The 22,133-nt window shown below is 40.4% G+C and overlaps 1 protein-coding gene across 1 annotated transcript in view; it reads right to left on the minus strand.

Annotated features, from left to right (window-relative positions):
* The window catches only part of LOC120568092 (extended synaptotagmin-2-like), a 92,825-nt gene that overhangs the window by 23,103 nt on the left and 47,589 nt on the right, over positions 1 to 22,133 (minus strand). Inside the window, exons 8-13 of the mRNA XM_039815305.1 lie at positions 17,428 to 17,483; positions 6,064 to 6,184; positions 4,232 to 4,408; positions 3,417 to 3,499; positions 2,014 to 2,062; positions 91 to 180 (exon numbers count right to left, since the gene is read on the minus strand). Of these exons, the coding sequence (XP_039671239.1) occupies positions 91 to 180; positions 2,014 to 2,062; positions 3,417 to 3,499; positions 4,232 to 4,408; positions 6,064 to 6,184; positions 17,428 to 17,483 (576 nt within the window). The remainder of the gene's footprint in view (positions 1 to 90; positions 181 to 2,013; positions 2,063 to 3,416; positions 3,500 to 4,231; positions 4,409 to 6,063; positions 6,185 to 17,427; positions 17,484 to 22,133) is intronic.

Raw genomic sequence — 22,133 nt, forward strand, 5'->3', positions numbered from 1 at the left:
GTTGCACAAGGTTAAATGTCCCTTCCCCAGAGTCCAAGATGACATCTTAATAATTTGAATAACTGCTCAGTTCAAGCAGTGGTTCTGTACCTGGTCCAGCTTCTCAGGTGTGGACAGCAGAGATAACCACTCCAGTTTGAGGTGCAGCTTCCCTGTCGCCACTTCTTCCATCACAAACCACTGCAGACAAAGAAATGTTCCTTGTTATCATCATCGAAAGCAGACTGTTTCCACCCCATAGCAATACATTCTGTCTAATGAATAAGCAGACAGACCGACAGCGAGAAAAGGTTTTGCACTACTAGGACATTTTCACAGATGCAAATAGTTGTTTTTGCTACTCTTCATCAATGACATTAAAACACAGCAATGATTTAGATATCCAGTATTTTTTGTGCTTTTTTCTCATGGCACACAGGAAATTATGCGATTTTGGTTTGTTTGACATGTTTCAAGATTTATAGACAAGAAAAGTGATTGTTGATAGTGTTGTAAAGATAAAGATGCAATAATTAAAGCTTCTACTTTAATGATTGTTTATGCATGACAGCAGCCTGCAAGACAACTGCATATTATCTTCCTTATCAGAAAAATATGTGTATATATATTTATTAGGGCTGTCAATCGATAAAACAGCGGGGGAAAGAACAGCGCTGTTTAACTGAGGAGCTGCATGGGAACTGCATGCATGGGAATGAATTACAATAGAAATATATTTTCATTTTAGCTGTCAGCATTAACGCCTTAATCGCGATGCGATTAACAGCCGAGCATAACGCGTTCATTTTTAATCGCATGCCGCCATTTATTAATTTATTTTACACTTCACTCGGCTTCACTTCGTGCCTAACAACGCCCCTTAGCTGTTTTAAAATCACTAGCTAGGCTACTATTTTGACACCTTTGCCGCACCGTTACGGATCATCAAGCTTCCATACTTCCTCGTAACACATCCTGCTGCTGCAGGCTGCAGGCATGATGGAGAAATGCAGCAGCAACACAATTCTGAATGGAGCTTTTTATTTTCCAAAACTCCCGGACGGGTTGAAAGCACATTGTGTAAAGCCGAATTAAAATATCACCGAAGCACGTCAAGCTTGAGCTACCAGCTACGAGCTAAGCATATTCCAGTTAACGTGACTCTGGTTGATGCTAGTGGGCTCAGGCAAAAATCTATTTTGGAGAGTGCTACTTGCCGACATGTGGATGACACCAACTCCAAAAAAATGACTACAGCTCTTGCGAAATGGGTGGCAACTAACTGCAGACCTGTCAGCATCGTAGCAGATGCGGGTCTTAAAGACGTACTACGGTTGGCATGTTCTGAATTGTGCAATAATGACAGATTCACACATTTTTCTTTTGTTTACAGTAAATAAATAAATAATAAACAAATACAAATCTTAAAGTCAAGTTCATAAAGTAACTTTCTTTGCATTCATTTGATTCCTAATCAAGATACACTGGTAAGAATGGCTTTCCATTGTTAATATGTACTTAAAAACTGTTCTGAAATGCAAAATAATAGAAATCATGTGATAAAACATGCGATTAATCGCGATTAACTATAGAAATTCAGCGATTAAGAAAAAATTAATCGTTTGATAGCCATAATTTAAATATATTTATAAGTCGCTAAGAGGTAAAGGTACTTTATTGTCACATACACATAGCAAAATTCATTCTCTGCATTTAACCCATCCCTCAAGGGAGAAGTGGGCAGCCATTTACAGCCCAGGGACCAATTCCAGATCTGAACCAGTGCCTTCCCAATTTCCCAAACTACAAAGCAAAATCACAGAACGGGCGTGCATTAGTCATGCATCAAAAAAGTTATTGGTGTTAAAGGGATATGTGTGAACTTGTTATCGGCTTGATTTTGACAGCCCTAATATCGACAATAGGAAACATAGGAGCAACGATTTCACTATACAACATCTCCTGCTTTACTGCTTAAGTATTTGAGTCTAAAATGGATGGCTGCTGAAGGCATTGAAAAGAGGAGGAGATTACCTCATCAACTTTTTGTTCCTTCTTGAGCTCGGCCATGTCGATCATCAGACTGAAAAACAAGTCACAAACACAAAACTTTGACTGAGCGAGGCTCAGGCACTGCGTGGTTCTCACAGTTAATGGGTTCTGCTGGAAATTAAAGTCAGACACACAACGTTGCACTTGTTAAACACCACTGTGGATTCACTGTAGAAGCTCCTCACGGTCCTTAGAGGAAAAACTACTACCAGGTAAATGGAGTGTGAATCTTATTACATACACACTCTTTAAGACAAATATGATTTGAAAAAGACAAGAGAAACACAATATACAGACCACATAAGGTACTCAGTTAATCCATAAACTACTGAGCCTTTACGTTCAGCTGTTCGTAAACAAAAAAGTGCCTTAACTCATGTAAAATATTTAAACATCATAAATTATAAGTGACAGAAATACACTGTGTATTTTGAGTTTAAAGTAACTATATGTAACTTTTTAATGTTTCTGAAGCTCTGTCATTTTTCAACAATAGTCTCAAATGACCTGTAACAGCAAACAAGACTAACAGTGAAAAGAACGCCATTTTTATATTGTTTTTAGTAAGGCCTCTGCCCGGGTTCGATTTTTCCCGCAAAGTCACAAAATGATTATGGCAGGTAGATGGTGCTACAGTAACACATTCTGTCAGGTCAAAGATTTCTTTGTTACACCAGAAAAGCCTATGTTAGTATCTAGCCAGTTGAGCCAGGTCAAAGGTAGCAGGAGAATTCTTTATATAGGTCTAATTGTATTTTAATGTTATTTACCTATCGGGGCAGGACCATCACAAGAAAGAAGGAAATTAAACAAAGGTCGATGGGCGAGCCAACTTGGGTTGGGCTTTCAACAGATGGAGACCATTACGGGACTGTAAATAATTAAAAAACTTCCCCGAATTGGCCCTCAGGTATGTAATGTCTTTTTCATTCATGACATAACTTTACAATGTGCGATAGAGTTGTACGTCAGTAGCCAACATATAATTAAGGTACCCCTTCCATTAGAGTTATTGTTTGTGTTGGCCTACTATTTTCTAAGTAGGCTAAGTTACCGTATGAACACTTGAAATGTATTCTCTTATTGTAAATTAATGATTTTCTGTCTGAGCAAAACATTCATAATGCAACCGTATGACCTCCCCGTAACACTAACAACGGTAATATAGTGGGAAATACAGCACTGTAAAGAAAAGAGCTTTAGGACAGCAGGTGTGGTAAAAACACTACCGCTTTAGTCTAAACAACACAGACTGAAAGTTCCATAAAGCCACTTTAGCAAAGGTTAGAGAACGTTAAGAGAAGGAAACAGAGCAGGGTGAAGGAGTAGGCCAAGGTGTCTTCTGGCAATAAGGTGAAGTTTTGATGTTTTAAAAGAAGCTGTACCTTCCCAGAAAGTCATCTTTATCAGTGTCTTCATCAAACAGCTCAATATCCAGATTCTGTCCTGAGTGATCGTACATCAAGGCCTGAAAATATAAATAAATACATTTGATCCTCACACACACTGCTGTTTAAAGTGTACCAGAAAGTAAGGTTCTTTATGTTGATAGCATCCATGTATGCTGTATTGTTGGATGCAGGAGGCCAAAATGAAATAAATAAATGATATAAAAATTTACATAAAATAATAAAACATATAATTTCCTCCCACTTTGAAGAACCCCTATTATACTCCTTTTCATATTTGAATATATACTTTTCATTATTTTGTCATATTTGTATGCTTGGTTTCTACTAGAATAGGTTTACATGCTTTTATGTTTAAAAAAAAATATTATGTTTCTCATATATTGATGCAGCTCCTCGTCTGAAACACTAACTAAGCTCTTGGCCTTCCTGAAAAGCCCAGTCTGCTCCGATTGGTCAGCTGGCCCACTCTGTTGTGATTGGTCAACCAAATTCAAACAAGCCACTGGGCAGGCAGTGCTTGCTCAGACAGCACCTTTTGGTAGCACATAAAAATCTGGCCTGGCATTCTCAATTAGTGACATCACTATTTAGGAATTTCAAACAGAAATGTCAGCGAGGCGAAAAAGTGCTGTCTGTAGGAGACAAAGCTCTATTTGGAGTGAAATGTGTTTTCTGTACTATATATCTATTACATACACAAAAAACACTATATCACACACTATAAGAGAAAAGTATAATAGGGGCTCTTTAACTCAGATTGATGCTGGCTGTCAAACTGTCTCGCTTACCTCGTACACTTCATTCCATTTTGGGTTGACGGTATCGTTGATGACTTTGCTCTTGAAGAGTTGGGTCCCAACCCGGATGACTCCATACGGGTCTGACTTGCCTTTGATCAGCCCTCCTAGGAACCTGTCTTTACCGATCAGGTCCTGAGCCTCGATGAAGTGGATCCTAAGGACGCCCTGAGGAGACAAACGAGTAAAAGAGAGTCTAAAATGAGGCTGGACCAGGAGAGGAGGGAGGTCAAGAAACAGAAGAGGTAAAAACAGGCCATCTCTGAATTCATTTTATAGTTAAGGGTTCAAGAAGTTTAAAGTTTTCTGTGTTTTCTGTCATATCTACAATGTTATAATGTTGGATTTTTCATGTTAAACGTGGCCAAAACATTCAAATAATGAGGTAAACCTATTGTAGACAAACCCCCGTGAGCCAAAACGTTCAGATTTCCAACTATTCTGAACGCTCCGGTTTTTTCTACTCTCAGCTAAGTCTTACGCAACTCTAAGCCGGCCTTCTATGATTGCTCATCTGCTCCAGGCAGGCAGGACTGGAGTGTTTTCTTTATTTAAGCCACTGCGGTGTTAACATTGTCGCATGTAGCTACATGCTAACAGCAGTAAAATGTGTTTTCTTGGCTGCTAGTGTTGACTGACATGCTCAAAATATTATTAGTGTCCGACAACATTATTTAAATAAACAGTAATTTTATGATCGTAAAAGACACTTCATTCAAAGTCGTCAGAAACTAAATAAAACTACCAAAAGCTTGGTCTTGGTTCATCTTTCCACTGTTCCAACAATCACCACTCTGGTTTGGTTGAAATAAACCCTTAATTCACCAATTTACATGTGGAGATATGCTGGCTCTATACACGCTAAAAGTCCTGATTATTTGCATGGAGTCTGGTGAGGTGGTTCTGGTTAAACGAAAAGGATCTTACTCTTTAACTAAAAGGTCTATCTCTGTAGGGATCCTTTCCATAATGTTGTCAGACATTTAGAACAATCTGAGCCTGTCAGTATCAAAAAGAGAACTTTTAGTGGATGGAAATTGACTGTGCCGTATATGATTACATGCCGCAGGTTACAGCGTTCTTGTTCAATACTGGACCAATTTCAAAGATTTTTGTTGCTTGCTCATAAAGAACACCATAAACTCTATATCTAAATTTTGGTGTGATGATGCTGTCAGGGGAAATTAAATCAGTGATGTTTTCAGCCATCCATGGAGCTGTAGGATGCTGATGTAAGTTAGCGGACGCTCTGTTGATTAAAACTTAATTTATGAGGGCTGTAAGAGTAAGTGAAAGAGTCTTTTTTGTTAAGTTAATCAGGCAGGCTCCATATATAAGCAACGACAACTGCACGTGAGTTAGCTTTCAGCTCATATGAATTTGCAGCACCTCGGCTGGTTTGTAAAATAAATACAAAGCAAATAATATTATTAAAACAAATATTTGGGACCATTAAAATTGACACAGAACAGTCCATACACTCTGCGTAGGATCTGTTCCAAGGGACATTTGTGTACTGATTTAATATGAGGAGCAGCTGAAGTGCAGATATTAATTATAGAAGGATTTAAAGATAGTTTATAGATACTATTTTTGGTGCTATTTCAACATCACACTGTCATCAATAACATGCAAAAAGTGATTATTTTAAATATTCATATTCATTTTTAAACAGTATAAAGCAGTGTTAAGCAGAAAATTATCACATTTGAGATGATGGAACCAGAAAACTAAATTATTATCAAATACTTTCCCGCCGATCCAACAGGTCAGTTAATTGATTTATTGATTAAAAACTATAAGTAACTGTCTGTGTATATCACCTTGGGCACAGGGAAGCGTAGCTGGGCCAGCTCGGCCTCTCCCACCAGAGGGATGGTGATGCGGTTGGGCAGGACCACAAAGCTGTAGATGATGTCCTGGATGATGTTATCACACAAACCACTGAAATAGATGGAGGATAGAAAAGGAGGAAAGATAGAGGGGAAAGAGAGAATAGAGAAGGAACGTAATGAGAGGATAATAATAAAGAATAGAATATATAATATATGTAAAAAATAAAATAAAAAAGCAAGTGCAATTACAACACAAAGGGCCCCATCTTGCAATCAGCGCAATTGCCTTTGTACACCGACGCATGTATCATTCCTATTTTGCACCCGACGCACAGCGGACTTTTCCCTCCACAGACGCACGGCGGTAAATTAGGGAATGTATTTGCGCTCCCGGGGGCGGTTCAGCGAAAAGAGGAGGCGTGTTCCGGCGCAAACGTTACGTGGTGCTATTTTGCAGTTTCAGAAAACAATTCCGCCACTGACCAGGAAAAACCTGGTCTAAAGTCAGTGGTACTAGTCTAAAGTCAGTAGCGCGTTATTCAGATGCTATTTTAGGGGCGCATGCTTGGCCATACATAATGTAGTGTGTGCACAACGCGCATACACTTCTCTCATCTACAGCAGTTCCCATTTTTGAAAACCATACATAATTACAAAGAAAAATATTACTGAAAATGCGCTTCATGTGTTTGGATAGATCAGGAGGCACTTTACAGTACAGTCCTCAAAAAGTCGCATCATTCTTTGTGGCTTGTTGAGTTTTACACATTTCCATGAATCATGGATGTGTTGATGGCATAAATGAGGAAATATTAGAGGACTTAAGGAGACGTGATGTGGAACTAGGGTGGGATTGGACACTCTGACGGAATCTGGTCCGGGAGTGAGAATGCGCGATGCGCTCCTGGTGGAGAGGGTGGACGGAGATGTAGTGGGGGGAGGAAGAAGGGGCACAATAGGAGCAGGTGGTGCGTTTGGAGGCCCACGCTCCATGGCTGCAGCAATCCTCTCCAGACTTGAGGAGATATGCCCGAGGGGCCGCAGCAACATCGGCACCCGGCTAAGACGGGCATTTAACTTTGCCGCATCCCGGACAGCTCCCGCTGGCGTGCGCCAGGGAAATCCGCCGTCATAATAGCAATCCGCCACGGAACAAGCACGCCTGCTCTTAAAGGGAATGAGAGATGACGCTCTGATTGGTTATTTTCACGTTACGCCTAAACCACCCCTAGCTACTTCAGACCAACCCATTTTAGATTTGCGTCGGGCGCAAGAGTCATTTATCCCGCCGGTATCATAGCAACAGCGGCCGAGATCCGCCCACAAAGCTACTTGCGTTTGGCGTTTCATACTTGCGTTTCAGATCGTTAAAATAGGGCCCAAAGAGTTGGAGAAGACCGTATAACAATAACAGTATAAAAAATTTTCTACCAGCTCTGGCTTTCAATCAACCAAGATTTAGGCAATTGTGGCCTAAAGGTTAAAGAGCTTGTGAACAGGAGGTCGCCAATCAATCCCCAGACCAACAGGATAAAATCTGGGTGGGGAAAGTGAAAGAGCAGCGCTTATCCCTCCCTCATCACCACCACTGAGGTGCCCTTGAGCAAGGCTCTTCACCTCCAACCGCTCCAGTGGAGCTGCTCAGTGGCAGCAGATCAGACTGGGGTTGTACTGGGCACTTTCCAGGTATGAATGTGATCAGATCAGACTGTGGTTGTACTGGACAGCTTCCAGGTATGAATGTGATCAGATCAGATTGTAGTTGTACTGGGCAGCTTCCAGGTATGAATGTGGTCAGATCAGACTGTGGTGGTACTGGGCAGCTTCCAGGTATGAATGTGATCAGATCAGACTGTTATGGTACTGGGCAGCTTCCAGGTATGAATGTGGAACTGTGTGAATGTGACAGCTTGTCATTGCAAAGGAGAATTTGTTCTCAATCGACTTACCTGGATAAATAAAGGTTTAAAAAAAAAATAGACACATTTGTTTATTAAAATTGTGAAAAGCATTTTAATCTCTCGTCCTGGTTGTCATTTAGCAGTTTGTTTTTGCTTTTTTCTGCAGAATCATCACACTGTCAAAAGGAAGTGTTATAAATCTGCACACACACACACAAACACACACACACACACACACACACACAACACACACACACACATAACAATAAGTAAAGATAAATTTAAAACCTTACTGATCTTAACTTCTCTCAAAGTTGCAGTAACTTATAACAATAAGTTAAGATCACTTTAAAACCGTACTTATCTTAACTCAACTTAAAGTTGCAGTAACTCATAACAATAAATTCAATAAAATCATAGTTAGGGTAATTAGAATATCTACATAATACCCCCTTATTTTATGTTGATTTGATAAAGTTGAATACATAACTTAAAATGGCACAATCAACAGTTAAGGTAACAGATATAGCAATAAGGACAAATAATTTGCATATATGAATAATCATATATACAATGTCTGAATTCAAAGCTTTTTTATTTAACAGGTTTCACATGTATCAAATGCTTTAAACAAGCAGCTGAGAACTGCTGAGACCCAGAACTGGGCCAAACAGTTGGACTTTTCTTAACATTTAAATGTTGCAATAAATGCTATATGTACTGAAATACTGTCTATTGTGTTAACAATTCACACACAATGAAATCCTAACAAACATGAATAATATAACTAATAAAGTGCGGAACAACAGAACATGAGACATGGGTGAGGTTCTTATGCATAATTAGTCTGTTACCTTATGGAGATGGTGATCAATGCAGTCAGTGCAATATAATGAGTTTGGGGGAGACATCGCTGTACCAGAAATCAAGCTGCCCTTTGCAACAGTACAAGGTTGTACTGTTGCAAAGGCAGCTTATTTGTGTGCAAAAATATCTGTCTGGCGGCAAACTAAAGCAGTGAACGAATCCTAAATTTTGTGTACAATTGTACAAAAGTTGGGTTAGGGTTATGATGATGTCGATTGAGTGAGTGGCACTGCGCTTTGATGTCTGTTTAGAGAGACAGCGGACATTTTCCTTATTCCTTTTCTACATTTTGTCATGTTTGTGTGTTTGCGAGGAAAACCTGAGTATTGTACATGTGAGGTCTGTTATGTAACACATTATAAGACGAATATATGTGCTTTAAAGTTTATAGTAGTGGAATGGTTACCTTTACTGGTTATGTCTGATGGTCGCGGGAACTGCACTCAAATGTTACTTGACGCTCTGGTTGGGACCAAAGGTATAAAATATGTCAGAACGTAACATCTTAAATTGGAACTCTTGTGGTTTGAATGCCCCCCATAAAAGGGTTAGCACATTAGGGTTGTTACGAAAGAGTAAAGTTGACATCGCATTATTACAAGAAAAGCATCTCGTGAATGGGGATGTCAGGCGCCTAGCCGATAAGTTGTATCATGTTATAGCATCTTTCTCATCCCTCATAAAGACTAAGGGCCCTATTTTAACGATCTGAAACGCAAGTGTGAAACGCCAAACGCAAGTAGCTTTGTGGGCGGATCTCTGGCGCTGTTGCTATTATACTGGCGGGATAAATGACTCTTGCGCCCGACGCAAATCTTAAATGGGTTGGTCTGAAGTAGCTAGGTGTGGTTTGGGCATAACGTGAAAATAACCAATCAGAGCGTCATCTCTCATTCCCTTTAAGAGCAGGCGTATTGTTCCGTGGCGGATTGCTATTATGACGGCGGATTTGCCTGGCGCACGCCAGCGGGAGCTGTCCGGGATGCGGCAAAGTAACAAATGCCCGTCTTGGCCGGGTGACGATGTTGCTGCGGCCTCTCAGGCGCATCTCCTCAAGTCTGGAGAGGATTGCTGCAGCCATGGAGCGTGGGCCTCCAAACGCACCACCTGCTCCTGTTGTACCCCTTCCTCCTCCCCCCACTCCATCTCCATCCACCCGCTCCACCAGGAGCGCATCGCGCATTACTCCAGATTCACCAGATTCCGCCGGAGTGTCCAATCCCACCGTAGTTCAACATCACGTCTCCTTAAGTCCTCTAATATTTCCTCATTTATGTCATCAACACATCCATGATTCATGGAAATGTGTAAAACACAACAAGCCACAAAGAATGCTGCGACTTTTTGAGGACTGTACTGTAAAGTGCCTCCTGACCTATCCAAACACCTGAAGCGCATTTTCAGTAATATTTTTCTTTGTAATTATGTATGGTTTTCAAAAATGGGAACTGCTGTAGATGAGAGAAGTGTATGCGCGTTGTGCACACACTACATTATGGCCAAGCATGCGCCCCTAAAATAGCATCTGAATAACGCGCTACTGACTTTAGACCAGGTTTTTCCTGGTCAGTGGCGGAATTGTTTTCTGAAACTGTAAAATAGGACTCCTCTTTTCGCTGAACCGCCCCCGGGAGCGCAAATACATTCCTTAATTTACCGACGTGCGTCTGTGGAGGGAAAAGTCCGCTGTGCGTCGGGTGCAAAATAGGAATGATACATGCGTCGGTGTACAAAGGCAATTGCGCTGAGTGCAAGATAGGGCCCTAAGGGTGTAGCTATAGTAGCTAGAAGAAATGTTAAAATCGGACTGCAGTACACATGGTCTGATACAACAGGTAGGCTAACTTTGGCCAAAGCAGAACTTAATGGCAAGAAAATCGTTTTCTTATCCACATTGTTATGATAAAAATGTATATAATGACTTACTAATATTACGCTGGAGTTATCTGAATACTTATTTATAGTTGGGGGGGATTTTGATGCAGTTTGGAATTTAGCTGAAGACAGGTCTGGTGGTTCGGAGACTAGGGACCAGGAACTAGCATCCTCTGCATTACAGGCTTGGATAAACGGTCTTGGGCTCACAGATTTGTGGAGCGTGACTAACCCATCTGAAAGACTACATATTTTTCTCTGCTTGTCACACGTCCTCCTCTAGGATTGACTATTTATTTGCGTCCCCGAAGCTCTTCCGAGACTTACATATTGTTAATTTACTGCCTATAGCCCTCTCTGACCATGAAGCCGTATTCTGCATTGTGGTGTTCAACTGTATGTCTTCACGTGCACAGCGATGGCGTTTCAACACCACTCTGCTGAAGCAGGAGGGATTTAAGACGCAGTTTGTGGAGAAACTCAGAGTTTTTAGATTTTAATGTCGGCTCGGTTGACGACCCTAGGATATTGTAGCATTCGATCAAAGGTTTCATCAGGAGTAATACTACATTATTTGCCTCTGATCAACGTAAAGCTTGACAATCTAAATTACAAGAACTGGAAAAAACGTATGCGAATTTAGAAAACCCTTCATCGGCTTAATATATCTCAGAAGATATAGCTCTGCAACGTAAAGTGGTCAATAAAGAAATTAACATTATTCTTAAGCAGCAAATAGAATTTTTGATCCACAGGACCAGACAACGATATTACTTTCACGGATCTAGACCCAGCCACCTTTTAGCCATGAAAATTAGATCGAATTAACAATTTTCAGACATTTCCTTAATTAAATTGCAGCCTGGAGCTGTCACCACTGACTGCACAAATCAATTACACTTTTCGTAGTTCTTAGTCTAACCTTTACGAATCCGACGTATCCTTTGACAAGAGCAAATGTGACAACTTTTTAGCTCATTTGAACATGCCTCACCTTGCTGATGAGGACGCAAATGATCTGGCCAGGCCGTTCTCACTTGAAGAGCTCAAGGCTGCTGTCCATAGCATGTAACAGGGCAAATCCCCTGGCCTTGACGACATACCACCAGAACTATACTTAGCCTTCTGGGACCTCCTAGGCCCGCTACTTCTCGCTATGATCAATTTCTCAGTGGAGAAGGGAGCTTTCTGACATGAATATTGCAGTAATTTCCTTACTTCTTAAGATACAACTGAATGTAGTAACTATAGGCCCGTTAGTCTCCTGAATGCTGACATTAAAATCTACGCCAAGGTACTCTCCCGTTGCCTGCAGTTTTATATTCCATCACTAGTGCACTGCAACAAGACTTGCTTCAATAAGTCGTGCCTAGCCTCTTTTAACGTCCGACGGCTGCTAAATGTAATTGACGCTTCTGTGGACATTAAAGCCCTGTTAGCTGTATTATCACTTGATGCAATGAAGGCGTTTGACCACCTTGAATGGTCCTTTTTTGGTTAGTTATAGAGTTAGTTATAAAATTGGCTTTGTTCCCACTGAATGAGGCAGCTAAGACAAGTGCTTTATTTAGGGGATGCACCAAATATTCGGCCGCCGAACATTTTCGGCTGAAAATGGCCCAAAAGGGCATTTTCGGTTTTCGGCCGAAATACTTTTATCACGGAAACAATACGGCCGAAATGTTGTGATGACGCAAACAGAAACCGCGACCTGCACGTGTGTCAGTACCCGATCCGTTCCACCTGCAAAGCGTCTCCTAAGCAAAGAGGTTGAGACGGACCACGGAGTGAAAACAATGACAAGTGCTCTTAGAGTCTGTCAGCACACGTTTCAGTGAGATCTATTCGGATCCCCTGCACTTCATCGCGACTGTACTTGATCCGCGTTATAAAGACCATTACTTGGATGCGGAAATAAAGCAGGGCGCATGAGAAATGATCCAGGCCGCGATGGATGCGGAGAACCCGCGTGGAGGAGAAGACGGAGCACGCCCAGCGCAGGAGGAGATCAGAGCACAGAAAAAAAGACTTGTCTCTCTGCACCAGATGAGGGGCATGCACCCTCGTTGTATGATATGTTCAGTGAAATCCTGCAAGAAAGTGGCTCAAATAATAATAATAATAATAATAATAATAATAAGTAAGCTATTCTGTTCTTAGGCTACTATATACTGTATGTGACTATCAGATTGTAGCCATATTTCTGCTAGATATTTTTTTAATTAAACTTTAATATTAATTTATACAATTGCAATGCCTTGATTTTAGTAAAGTTAGTACACAGTCATAGCCATAAATGCAATGGTACTAATAATTGGCAGAATTTCTTTCGGTGTTTCGGTCTTGGTTTCCTCTTTTTCGGTTTTCGGTTTCGGCCAAGAATTTTCATTTCGGTGCATCCCTACTATTATTCCCTCTGTTTAACAGTCCAGATACCTAGGTACTGATATATTCCCCTCGCTGAATCGCATCATTAAACAAAATTATGCCGAGATGCTGAATGGGGTTTGGCAGTTTGGCAGATGTGCCATTTGCAAACATATCTGTTAGGCAGTGTCGGCTACGATTCGGTCTGATCATATCCTATCTGGTTCAGATTTGGCGCTTGGTGAAAAGGTACTGTAATTCTTCCTGCAGGCATCTTTATTCCCCCATTTTTAATAACAAAGATTTGTTGATGCGGAGTAGATCAATCACTTTCCCACAATGGGAAAAGGGGTGTGTAAACTAGAGCCCGAACGATATATTGGCGGGCCGATAATATATCATCAGATATTAGGCATTTTCCAAACTATCGGTATCAGCATTTATAATGGCCAATAAATGAATATTTAAAAAATAAAATAAAAACGGACGAAACACCCTTCAACCATGTTATGAGTGTTGGCGTTGCATAGTTTGTCCACCAGAGGGGACTCTACAATGTCCATGTTGGCAACACACTTTCATTTTTTTGTTGTTGTTATTGTGTTTTTGTTCAAAGGATTTTAAGTTTCATATCTTAAGTTTGTATTTTTATACATTTTATTTATCAGAACTTTATTTATCACTGACTTCCTGTCTGACAGGAAGCAGCACATGAAGCTGGGGACGTCTCTGACTCACAGACCATCAGCACCGGATCCCCCCAGGGCTGCGTTCTTTCTCCTCTGCTCTTCTACCTGTACACCAACAGCTGCAACTCCAGTCACCAGTCCGTCAAACTTCTGAAGTTTGCGGACGACACCTCCCTCATCAAACTGGTGGGAGGCTGACCACCTGGTGATATGGTGCAATCAAATTAACCTTGAGCTCAACGCTCTAAAGATAGTGGAGATGGTTGTGGACTTCAGGAAGAACTCTGCCCCACCTGCCCCCATCACCCTCTGTGACTCCACAATTGACACTGTGGAGTCTTTCCACTTCCTGGGAACTATCATTTCCCAGGATCTCAAGTGGGAGCTGAATATCAACTCCCCCATCAAGAAAGCACAACAGAGGATGTACTTCCTGCGGCAGCTGAAGAAATTCAACCTGCCAAAGACAATGATGGTGCACTTCTACACAGCCATCATTGAGTCCATCCTCACATCCTCCATCACCATCTGGTACGCTGCTGCCACTGCCAAGGACAAGGGCAGACTGCAGAGAAGGTGATTGGCTGTAATCTGCCACCGCTCCCGGACCTTTACGCCACCAGGACTCTGAAGCGTGCTGGAAAGATTGTGCCTGATCCCTCCCACCCCGGCCACAAACTCTTTGAGACACTCCCCTCTGACAGGAGGCTGAAGTCCATCAGTCTGTTTGACCACAGATTGTGCTCCTTTCTAGACCTCAAGGTTTATACTGTATTTGTTGGCCAGACATATGTAGCAATTACTCCTCCCTCATTATATATACAGGAAACCCAGGAAACAATTTAACTTATTTCTGCAAAAAAGTATAAATAAAATAACAGTTTCACCTTTAATGTCTTTATTTTTTGCACCATATTATAGACAGTAGTATCAATACGGGTATTGATAAGTATCATATTGGTAAGCAGTATCGGTATGGATATCGGTATCAATAAAATCCGAAGGATACCCATCACTACTTGCACTACCCATTTGTGCTTACCAGGTCTGTCCATAGTCTTCCCAAACCCCCTGATCCAACTCACCACCAGATCATGATCGGTTGACAGCTCCGCCCTTCTTTTTTACTAGAATGTCCAAAACATGCTGCCTCAGATCTGAGCACAAAATCGATTATCGACCTTCGGCCAAAGTGCTTTGGTACCACGTACACCTTATATAGAGTGTACATGGTGTTTGTTATAGACAATCAGTGACTAGCACAGAAGTCTAACAACCAATGACCGCTAGGATTTAGATCAGGGAGGCCGTTGCTCCCAATCACGCCTCTCCAGGTGTCTCCATTATTGCCCACTTGCAAAGTCTCCCAGCAGAACTATGGAGTCCTTTCTGGAGCCCAAGGCAGGATTCCATTCAGGGTCTCCAAGAAGGCCGAAATCTCAACAGGCTGAAATCTACACCACTATTTCTATGGCTAGATATTATCACCAGAGGCTGAATGAGAAAAGATCTTTGTTTTCGTGTGGTTTGGATGAACTGACCCTTTATGTTTTTTCAAAATTATACTCTAAGCTGGACTTTAAAAATATTAGCTGCATATTCATTTTTGTTTTGTCCTCATGTTGTTTATACAGTGTGTACTGTATGCATGGATGATGCAGACAACAAATATTTCCCCTCATTTCCTCTAGAGGGCAGCAGCAACCTGTGTTAAAATACAGCTGCACTGCTTCACTACAAAAATAATTTCCCACTGAAAGAGTGTATACTGGAGCAGTTTCAGATTAGATTTTCAAATGAATGCAAAAAAGTATTTTAAAGCTGATTCTTGGTCTGCTCACGCACAAAAAAACAAAAACATAAAGGTTTTCCAGGGAAATCATCACTGAGGAAATAATGAGTGCCCTCACACTAACACACAGGAAGAGAGTGGGGAGGGTGGGCCGAGGGCAGGTCTTCAGCTCGATCATTGCAGGCAGACACACACACACACACACACACACACACACACACACACACACACACACACACACACACACACACACACACACACACACACACACACACACACACACACACACACACACACACACACACACACACACACACAGCACTGTAGTTGTCCCACAAACTCGTCAAACAAGGAAAGCTACATTTCACAGGGCGGAGTCTTTTGGAAACCGCAGCAAGTTTGTCTGCTGAAAACAAACAGTAAACCCGTGGGAGACAGCAACAGGTCAACAGAGGAACATAGTTAGCAGTGTGGTAACAGTTCTCTGCAGGATGGGCAGGTTGGGTTTAAGGCTTTGTTGTTTGTTGCCTATATGATCTGAGCTTTTTTTTAGGATTAAAGATAATGCAAGGAAGTGCAATAAAAAAAATAATTATACACATATCTCGAGCAAAGTCTGATTTTAAAAGAACATGTTTTTTGCAATATTTAAGCTTTTTATTTTATTCTCTAGTCAACATATGTGCTACACTGACTGTGCTAGAAAAACAAGCTGAAAAATAGAAGTAGATAATTGTAGATAAGTGATTCAAGGTTTCTGGTCTAGTTTTACATAAGTCTCTTGTTTAATGGCAGTCTGCATTTTGGGCTGACGTGGATGTAAACAATTCTGGTTTCAAAGTGCTTTCAAGTGTTTTATGAAGACGAATATACATGACTCTTGTTTGGTATGCAAACATAACTTGTGTTTGTTTACAAGAACACTCCATAGCCATATTTTACATTGCAATGAGCTTAACACATGTTTGACACACTCAAACATTAAATGGAAAATACAAAGCAAGAAAATGTTGAGATATAATTAGGTGCTTCTGTGTTGGTAAATGTCCTATGATGATTAATATATCAAATGAGTGAGTCATAGAGAGAAACTATGTTTCATACTGAATGACACTCATTCACACAGTCTCACTGGACATTTAAATGAGAAATTTGAATGAATTCGCTCTGAACTCATTTTAGTGCCCTAATAATGTGTCCAACGTTTGCATTGGAAAGTAGGGTTCAGTTAAACCATAATAATATTTCCATCCTGTCTAATAAGAGGTTGAAATATTCCCACGATGCAGTGACAGACAGATAATTAAATTAGATAATAAAAATGAAGCAAAATTATAACTGCTCAAAATGTGCTGCTTATTATGTGGTAATTATGTAAACAAAAAATAAAACACTTAAATCTGACCGCCACAGAGAGGTCAGAAGTTACAGTGACCCTTAAAACTTGTGTGAAAATTATGTGTGCTGCATGTAGCGCACTGTGATCCAAAGATAGTATTTACACAGTGTGGAGACAAAATGGACACATTTATGAAATTGTTTCTCTATTACACACACGCGCACACACACACACACACACACACACACACACACACACACACACACACACACACACACACACACACACACACACACAACACACACACACACACACACACACACACACACACACACACACACACACACACACACACACACTTTAAAAATTATGGCCAGGTGGCTTCACACAGTTCCTCAGCTGACTATTGTGCGTGTGCGCGTGTGTTCAGGATGTGGCTGCTTGGCTCTTTACAACAAACTAAACCCATTCAAACAAACACTACACTACAGTAGTCAAAGCCCATTACTTGCAGGCACTTACTTGACACCAGGAATATCCAGCATGTTTGTGAGTCCCGTCCAATTGATGTCCAGCAACTGAAAGAGAGAAAAGATTGTTGATGTTGATTGATGATTTAGATTTTAATAAAAGATGAGAAAGGTTTGGAGGTAAAACATGATCCCCTACTCAAACAAACAGATTTCCTCCGGGTGCTCCAGTTTGCTTCATAAAGACATGCATGCTAGGTAAAACTAGGACTACTGTTGAAAATCAGCCAGCTGGCTAACACTGGCACATTTACAGAAATGTTAAAAATGTGCATTGTTCTCATAAATAAATAAATCTTAATACAAAACATAATCTATGAAGTTTGCATGTTCAAGGATTTGAATTTGTACGACCTATTGAAACAGCTCAGCTTTTATGATATTTATAAAAGTTGGCTAATGAGGAACACCTGAAAAATTATTGTTCTGACATCAAAATAATTAAATAAACTGAATGTTGGAACAAAATATTGGCAATTAATCCAATTCAAAAGCCTGAATTAGTCCAACACTAAGCATGATTTGAGGAAAAAATTATATATCTGCAAATTTCCTTCATATAATATATGCAACTTTTCTCAGCTACAGCAGAAACATTCAATATAAAAGTTTTGGTAAACTAAAATACCACAACTTAAAAAAAAACTAAAACTAAAAACAAACACTCTGTTAGGTTTCGCTGCACCAAGCTCTTGGTCTACACATTATCAGCTCCTCTCTGATGGCGTCATGAGTCAGCAGAAGCTGAGGAGCCTGACTTTAATTCAATCAACCCCATAATCAATAGCGCAGATTGGGTTAGCCTTCATACAAACAGGATGTAGTAAGGTACTTTGGAAATGACATCACATAACCAAAAAAACATCTGTTAGAATCGACAGATCAGGGGAGTAAATAAAATAAGATGCATAATGTGAAAAAGTTTCTCATCACCATTAAAAAAAAACACGGATAGAACAAATAACTGATCCCACATCGGGGAAATTATCTTGTTCAACGCTCATGAGTCAAAAGCAAAGGAAAAGTGATTGAGTGCTAAATCATGATCAGCTATATACACCATATGGGCCTTTCTCATTTCCCAAATATGTACCTCCTTGATTCCTCGGTTAAGATACCGTCTACCCCTCCTTCCTCTACTCCCTCACTGCGCAAATCACCATAGCGACAAGTTCTGCTACACACTTAACAACCACACACCCACACACCCACACACACACACCCTCCTCCTCCTCCTCCTCCTCCTCCTCTCATGGAGCCATCTTTGCAGGACATGTCAAACAGCAGATTTAAGGTAGCTTAGTACAGGTTTTACTAAGAACATTAAATATATACTTGTGGTGACGATGGCCTTTACTAAACCATTGCATTTTCTCTCTCACACACTTAAGCCAGTGTTATTGGGATGTGGACCAAGTAGTCGGCAAACTGTCAAAATTGAATGCGGAATTTTCTTGTTGTTTATTATTGTTTCCCAAAAAAATGTAATCAATTAAAAAAAATAAGATGTTAATGACCTAATTATGCTAATTACACAAATTGCCCAACATACAACTCTTAGCAACCAAGTTGCAGGAAAGAAATTAGTATCTGGGTGGAAAAACCCTTTTTAAAACTATAAGTACTTGGACAGAAAGTAGTATTTGGGTGGAATCAACCTTTAAAACATTCGTATCGCGATTCAAGCTCTACCGATTCAAAATTGATTCATAGAATTCCAAAAATCAATTAATATACAGTACAGGCCAAAAGTTTGGACACACCTTCTCATTCAATGTGTTTCTTTATTTTCATGACTATTTACATTGTAGATTCTCACTGAAGGCATTGAAACTATGAATGAACACATATGGAATTATGTACTTAAAAAAAAAGTGTGAAATAACTGAAAACATGTCTTATATTTTAGATTCCTCATAGTAGCCATCCTTTGCTTTTTTTGATAACTCTGCAAACCCTTGGTGTTCTCTCAATGAGCTTCATGAGGTAGTCACCTGAAATGGTTTTCACTTCACAGGTGTGCTTTGTCAGGGTTAATTAGTGGAATTTTTTCCCTTATTAATAAAAAAGCAAAGGGTGGTTACTTTGAAGAATCTAAAATATAAGACATGTTTTCAGTTATTTCACACTTTTTTGTGTATACCATTGTCCTGAAATGAGTTTAGCTCACCATTCCCATAGATGGCGCTGCATCGAATTCCCAGTGAGGCCTGGGCACACTTGTTATAATCAGAAGAAGAACGAGTGCAGCAGAAGTAGTTTAGTCGGTGCAAACAATGGCAAACTTCACAGAAAGAATTATTCAACCTGCTCCATCCTCATTGATTTGGACACATTTCGGCTTTTATAACCTCGAGGGGAAGATGGAACTTGATAGGAATCGTGCTATATGCAGGCTTTGCAAAGCGAAAGTTAAGTATTTTGGAAACACCACAAACTTGAGAACTCCCATGGTACGCCATCACCCAGAGATTAACATTAAAGACGTGGACCAACAACAACCTAAAGTACCTCCTCCTAACATGCCAGTCAACCAACGCACTCTTTCAATGTTCTAAACTCCCACCCAACTCTGAACCAAAAGCTCTTTTTATTTAACAGTTTTATTTTATACTCAAAATAAATGTATTTGAAAGCTGGCCAAAGCTTGGCACTTTGCAGTTTTTAGTGGCAAAAGTTTTTTTTGTATGACGACATATAAAGTAATATCAAACTACATTTAATTTGTTGTGTTTCTTTCTTTTAAATTGTATGTCTACTGCAATAACATGGGAAAAGTAACTACATTTACATACTGTGAATAATTTTTTTTTTTTTTTAAATCGAGAATCGTTTTTAAACCAAAAATCGTTTTTGAATTGAATCTTGACATTTTCTGAATTGTGCACCCCTATAAAATACCACAATGCACTGCTAATTTGAGTGTACATACGATGTACCCTACATGCCTATACCACAATGAAACGCGGCCGCGTTTTCAGGCAGCGGTAATCTATTCCTCATTCAACAAGGGAAACCGTTGCTATGATACCCGCAACAAACAGCGTTTGCTCTAGCAGTGGCAGAACCAAACAGAGCCTACGGTCCTTCTGCTTCACTCCCCGCCGGGAAGACAGCGGTAGCAGGAGATGGCTAACCAGACTGTGCTTCTCCCGGGCTGTCATCCATTCTCTCAGGAAAGAAGTCTCCCTACAGTGGGAGCGACCAAACGGCCCACTGCTGGCTCGTTAGCTTGCTTATTTCACCCACCCAACATGCCTTCATCATACACTGGTTACCGAAAATTTGCCAAAATAAATTTTCACTCATCTGGCGATAGCGATGTGCTTTCCTTCGATGTGACAAAAGCATGTGAATTAAATATTAAGTTCTTACATTTTACTAATTTAGAGGCTGGCCGTGTTGCTGGTAAGCTAGCTTGCTAGGGGGGGGAAGTAATTGTTTAGCGGTGCAGAGCGAGAGAGAGAGAGAGAGAAAGAGAGAGTAGAGAGAGAGAGAGAGAGCGAGAGAGAGAGAGAGAGAGAGAGAGAGAGAAAGAGAGAGAAAGAGAGAGATATTACTATTACGGTCTTTAGCTATATTAAATGTCACGGTATAGGATATTAGTTTATTATGTAATGTGCAGGTATGTAGAGATCTTTTAAAAGACATGTTACTGTTGGAATAAATATAACTACACAAGTAGTTAAGTATATCTTGCAGTACATTTGCCATCTTATGATCATAATGTGCAAAAATAGATATTACATTAGTTCGAACCTGTGTGTTTCTAGAGGGAACATTCAAGCGTAATTTTTTTACCAGTTTATGATAGCTCTTATGTGTATTGGATTGATCAGATTATATGACAAATGAAAGGAGCCTTGGGTGTGTCGTTTCTTTGTTTTCCAAGCTGAAAAGCCAATCAGATCAATTGACTGTTTGGCCGAAAAAAGGCAGACGAAGGCTGACAGTGCAAGACACACCGCACAAACTAGGCCGACGGTCAGTCGCCGTCCGTCCAGCTGGGACCGATGGCCGGCGGTCGACTTAGTGTGTCAGGGCCTTTAGATGTGCAATGAGCAGAGCATATAACAATTGAAAAATAAACTTGTGCACTGAAATGTCCTCTTATTTATTCTTATAGGAGGTGCTGCACCCGGCCATGTTTATGTTGACACTGCAACAAAAATGATTGATTGCGTTTGCACAGATGATGAAATGTAACAAGTTCACTACAATCAGATGCAGCTTACATAAAAAGGGAACATCTACGCATGTTAACCAAGATTCACATATTCAGAATGGGAGCTTAACCTGGTTTTCTGACCCATTTATGAGGCTTATATACTTCAATATAAAACTGGGTTACCTAAGGAACCAGTTTAGGATTACAGCTGGTAAAGTGTTGGTGCTCTAGTAACAGTACAGGCAGCAATGATTAAAGCAGGACCAGTTGTAGTTGCAGCAGTACTATTATAACTGAATGTACAGTAGTCATAGGAGTATTCCATTTAGTAGCAGTGGTGATGGAGCAATAATAAAAGCAGTGGCAGTATGAGCTATTAAAGCATTAGGGGAAAGCTGCTTTAGTATAAACAGTCTCATTGCATAACAACATACTGCCCAACCCTAGAAGCAGCTAAAGAAGTGTGAGTTAAAGCAGCAGTAATAGTAGCTGCATTAGCAGTAGTTGCATCAAAGGACACAGAGGTGGTA

Source organism: Perca fluviatilis, chromosome 11 (genome assembly GCF_010015445.1).
Source record: "Perca fluviatilis chromosome 11, GENO_Pfluv_1.0, whole genome shotgun sequence".
Classification (NCBI taxonomy): Eukaryota; Metazoa; Chordata; class Actinopteri; order Perciformes; family Percidae; genus Perca; species Perca fluviatilis.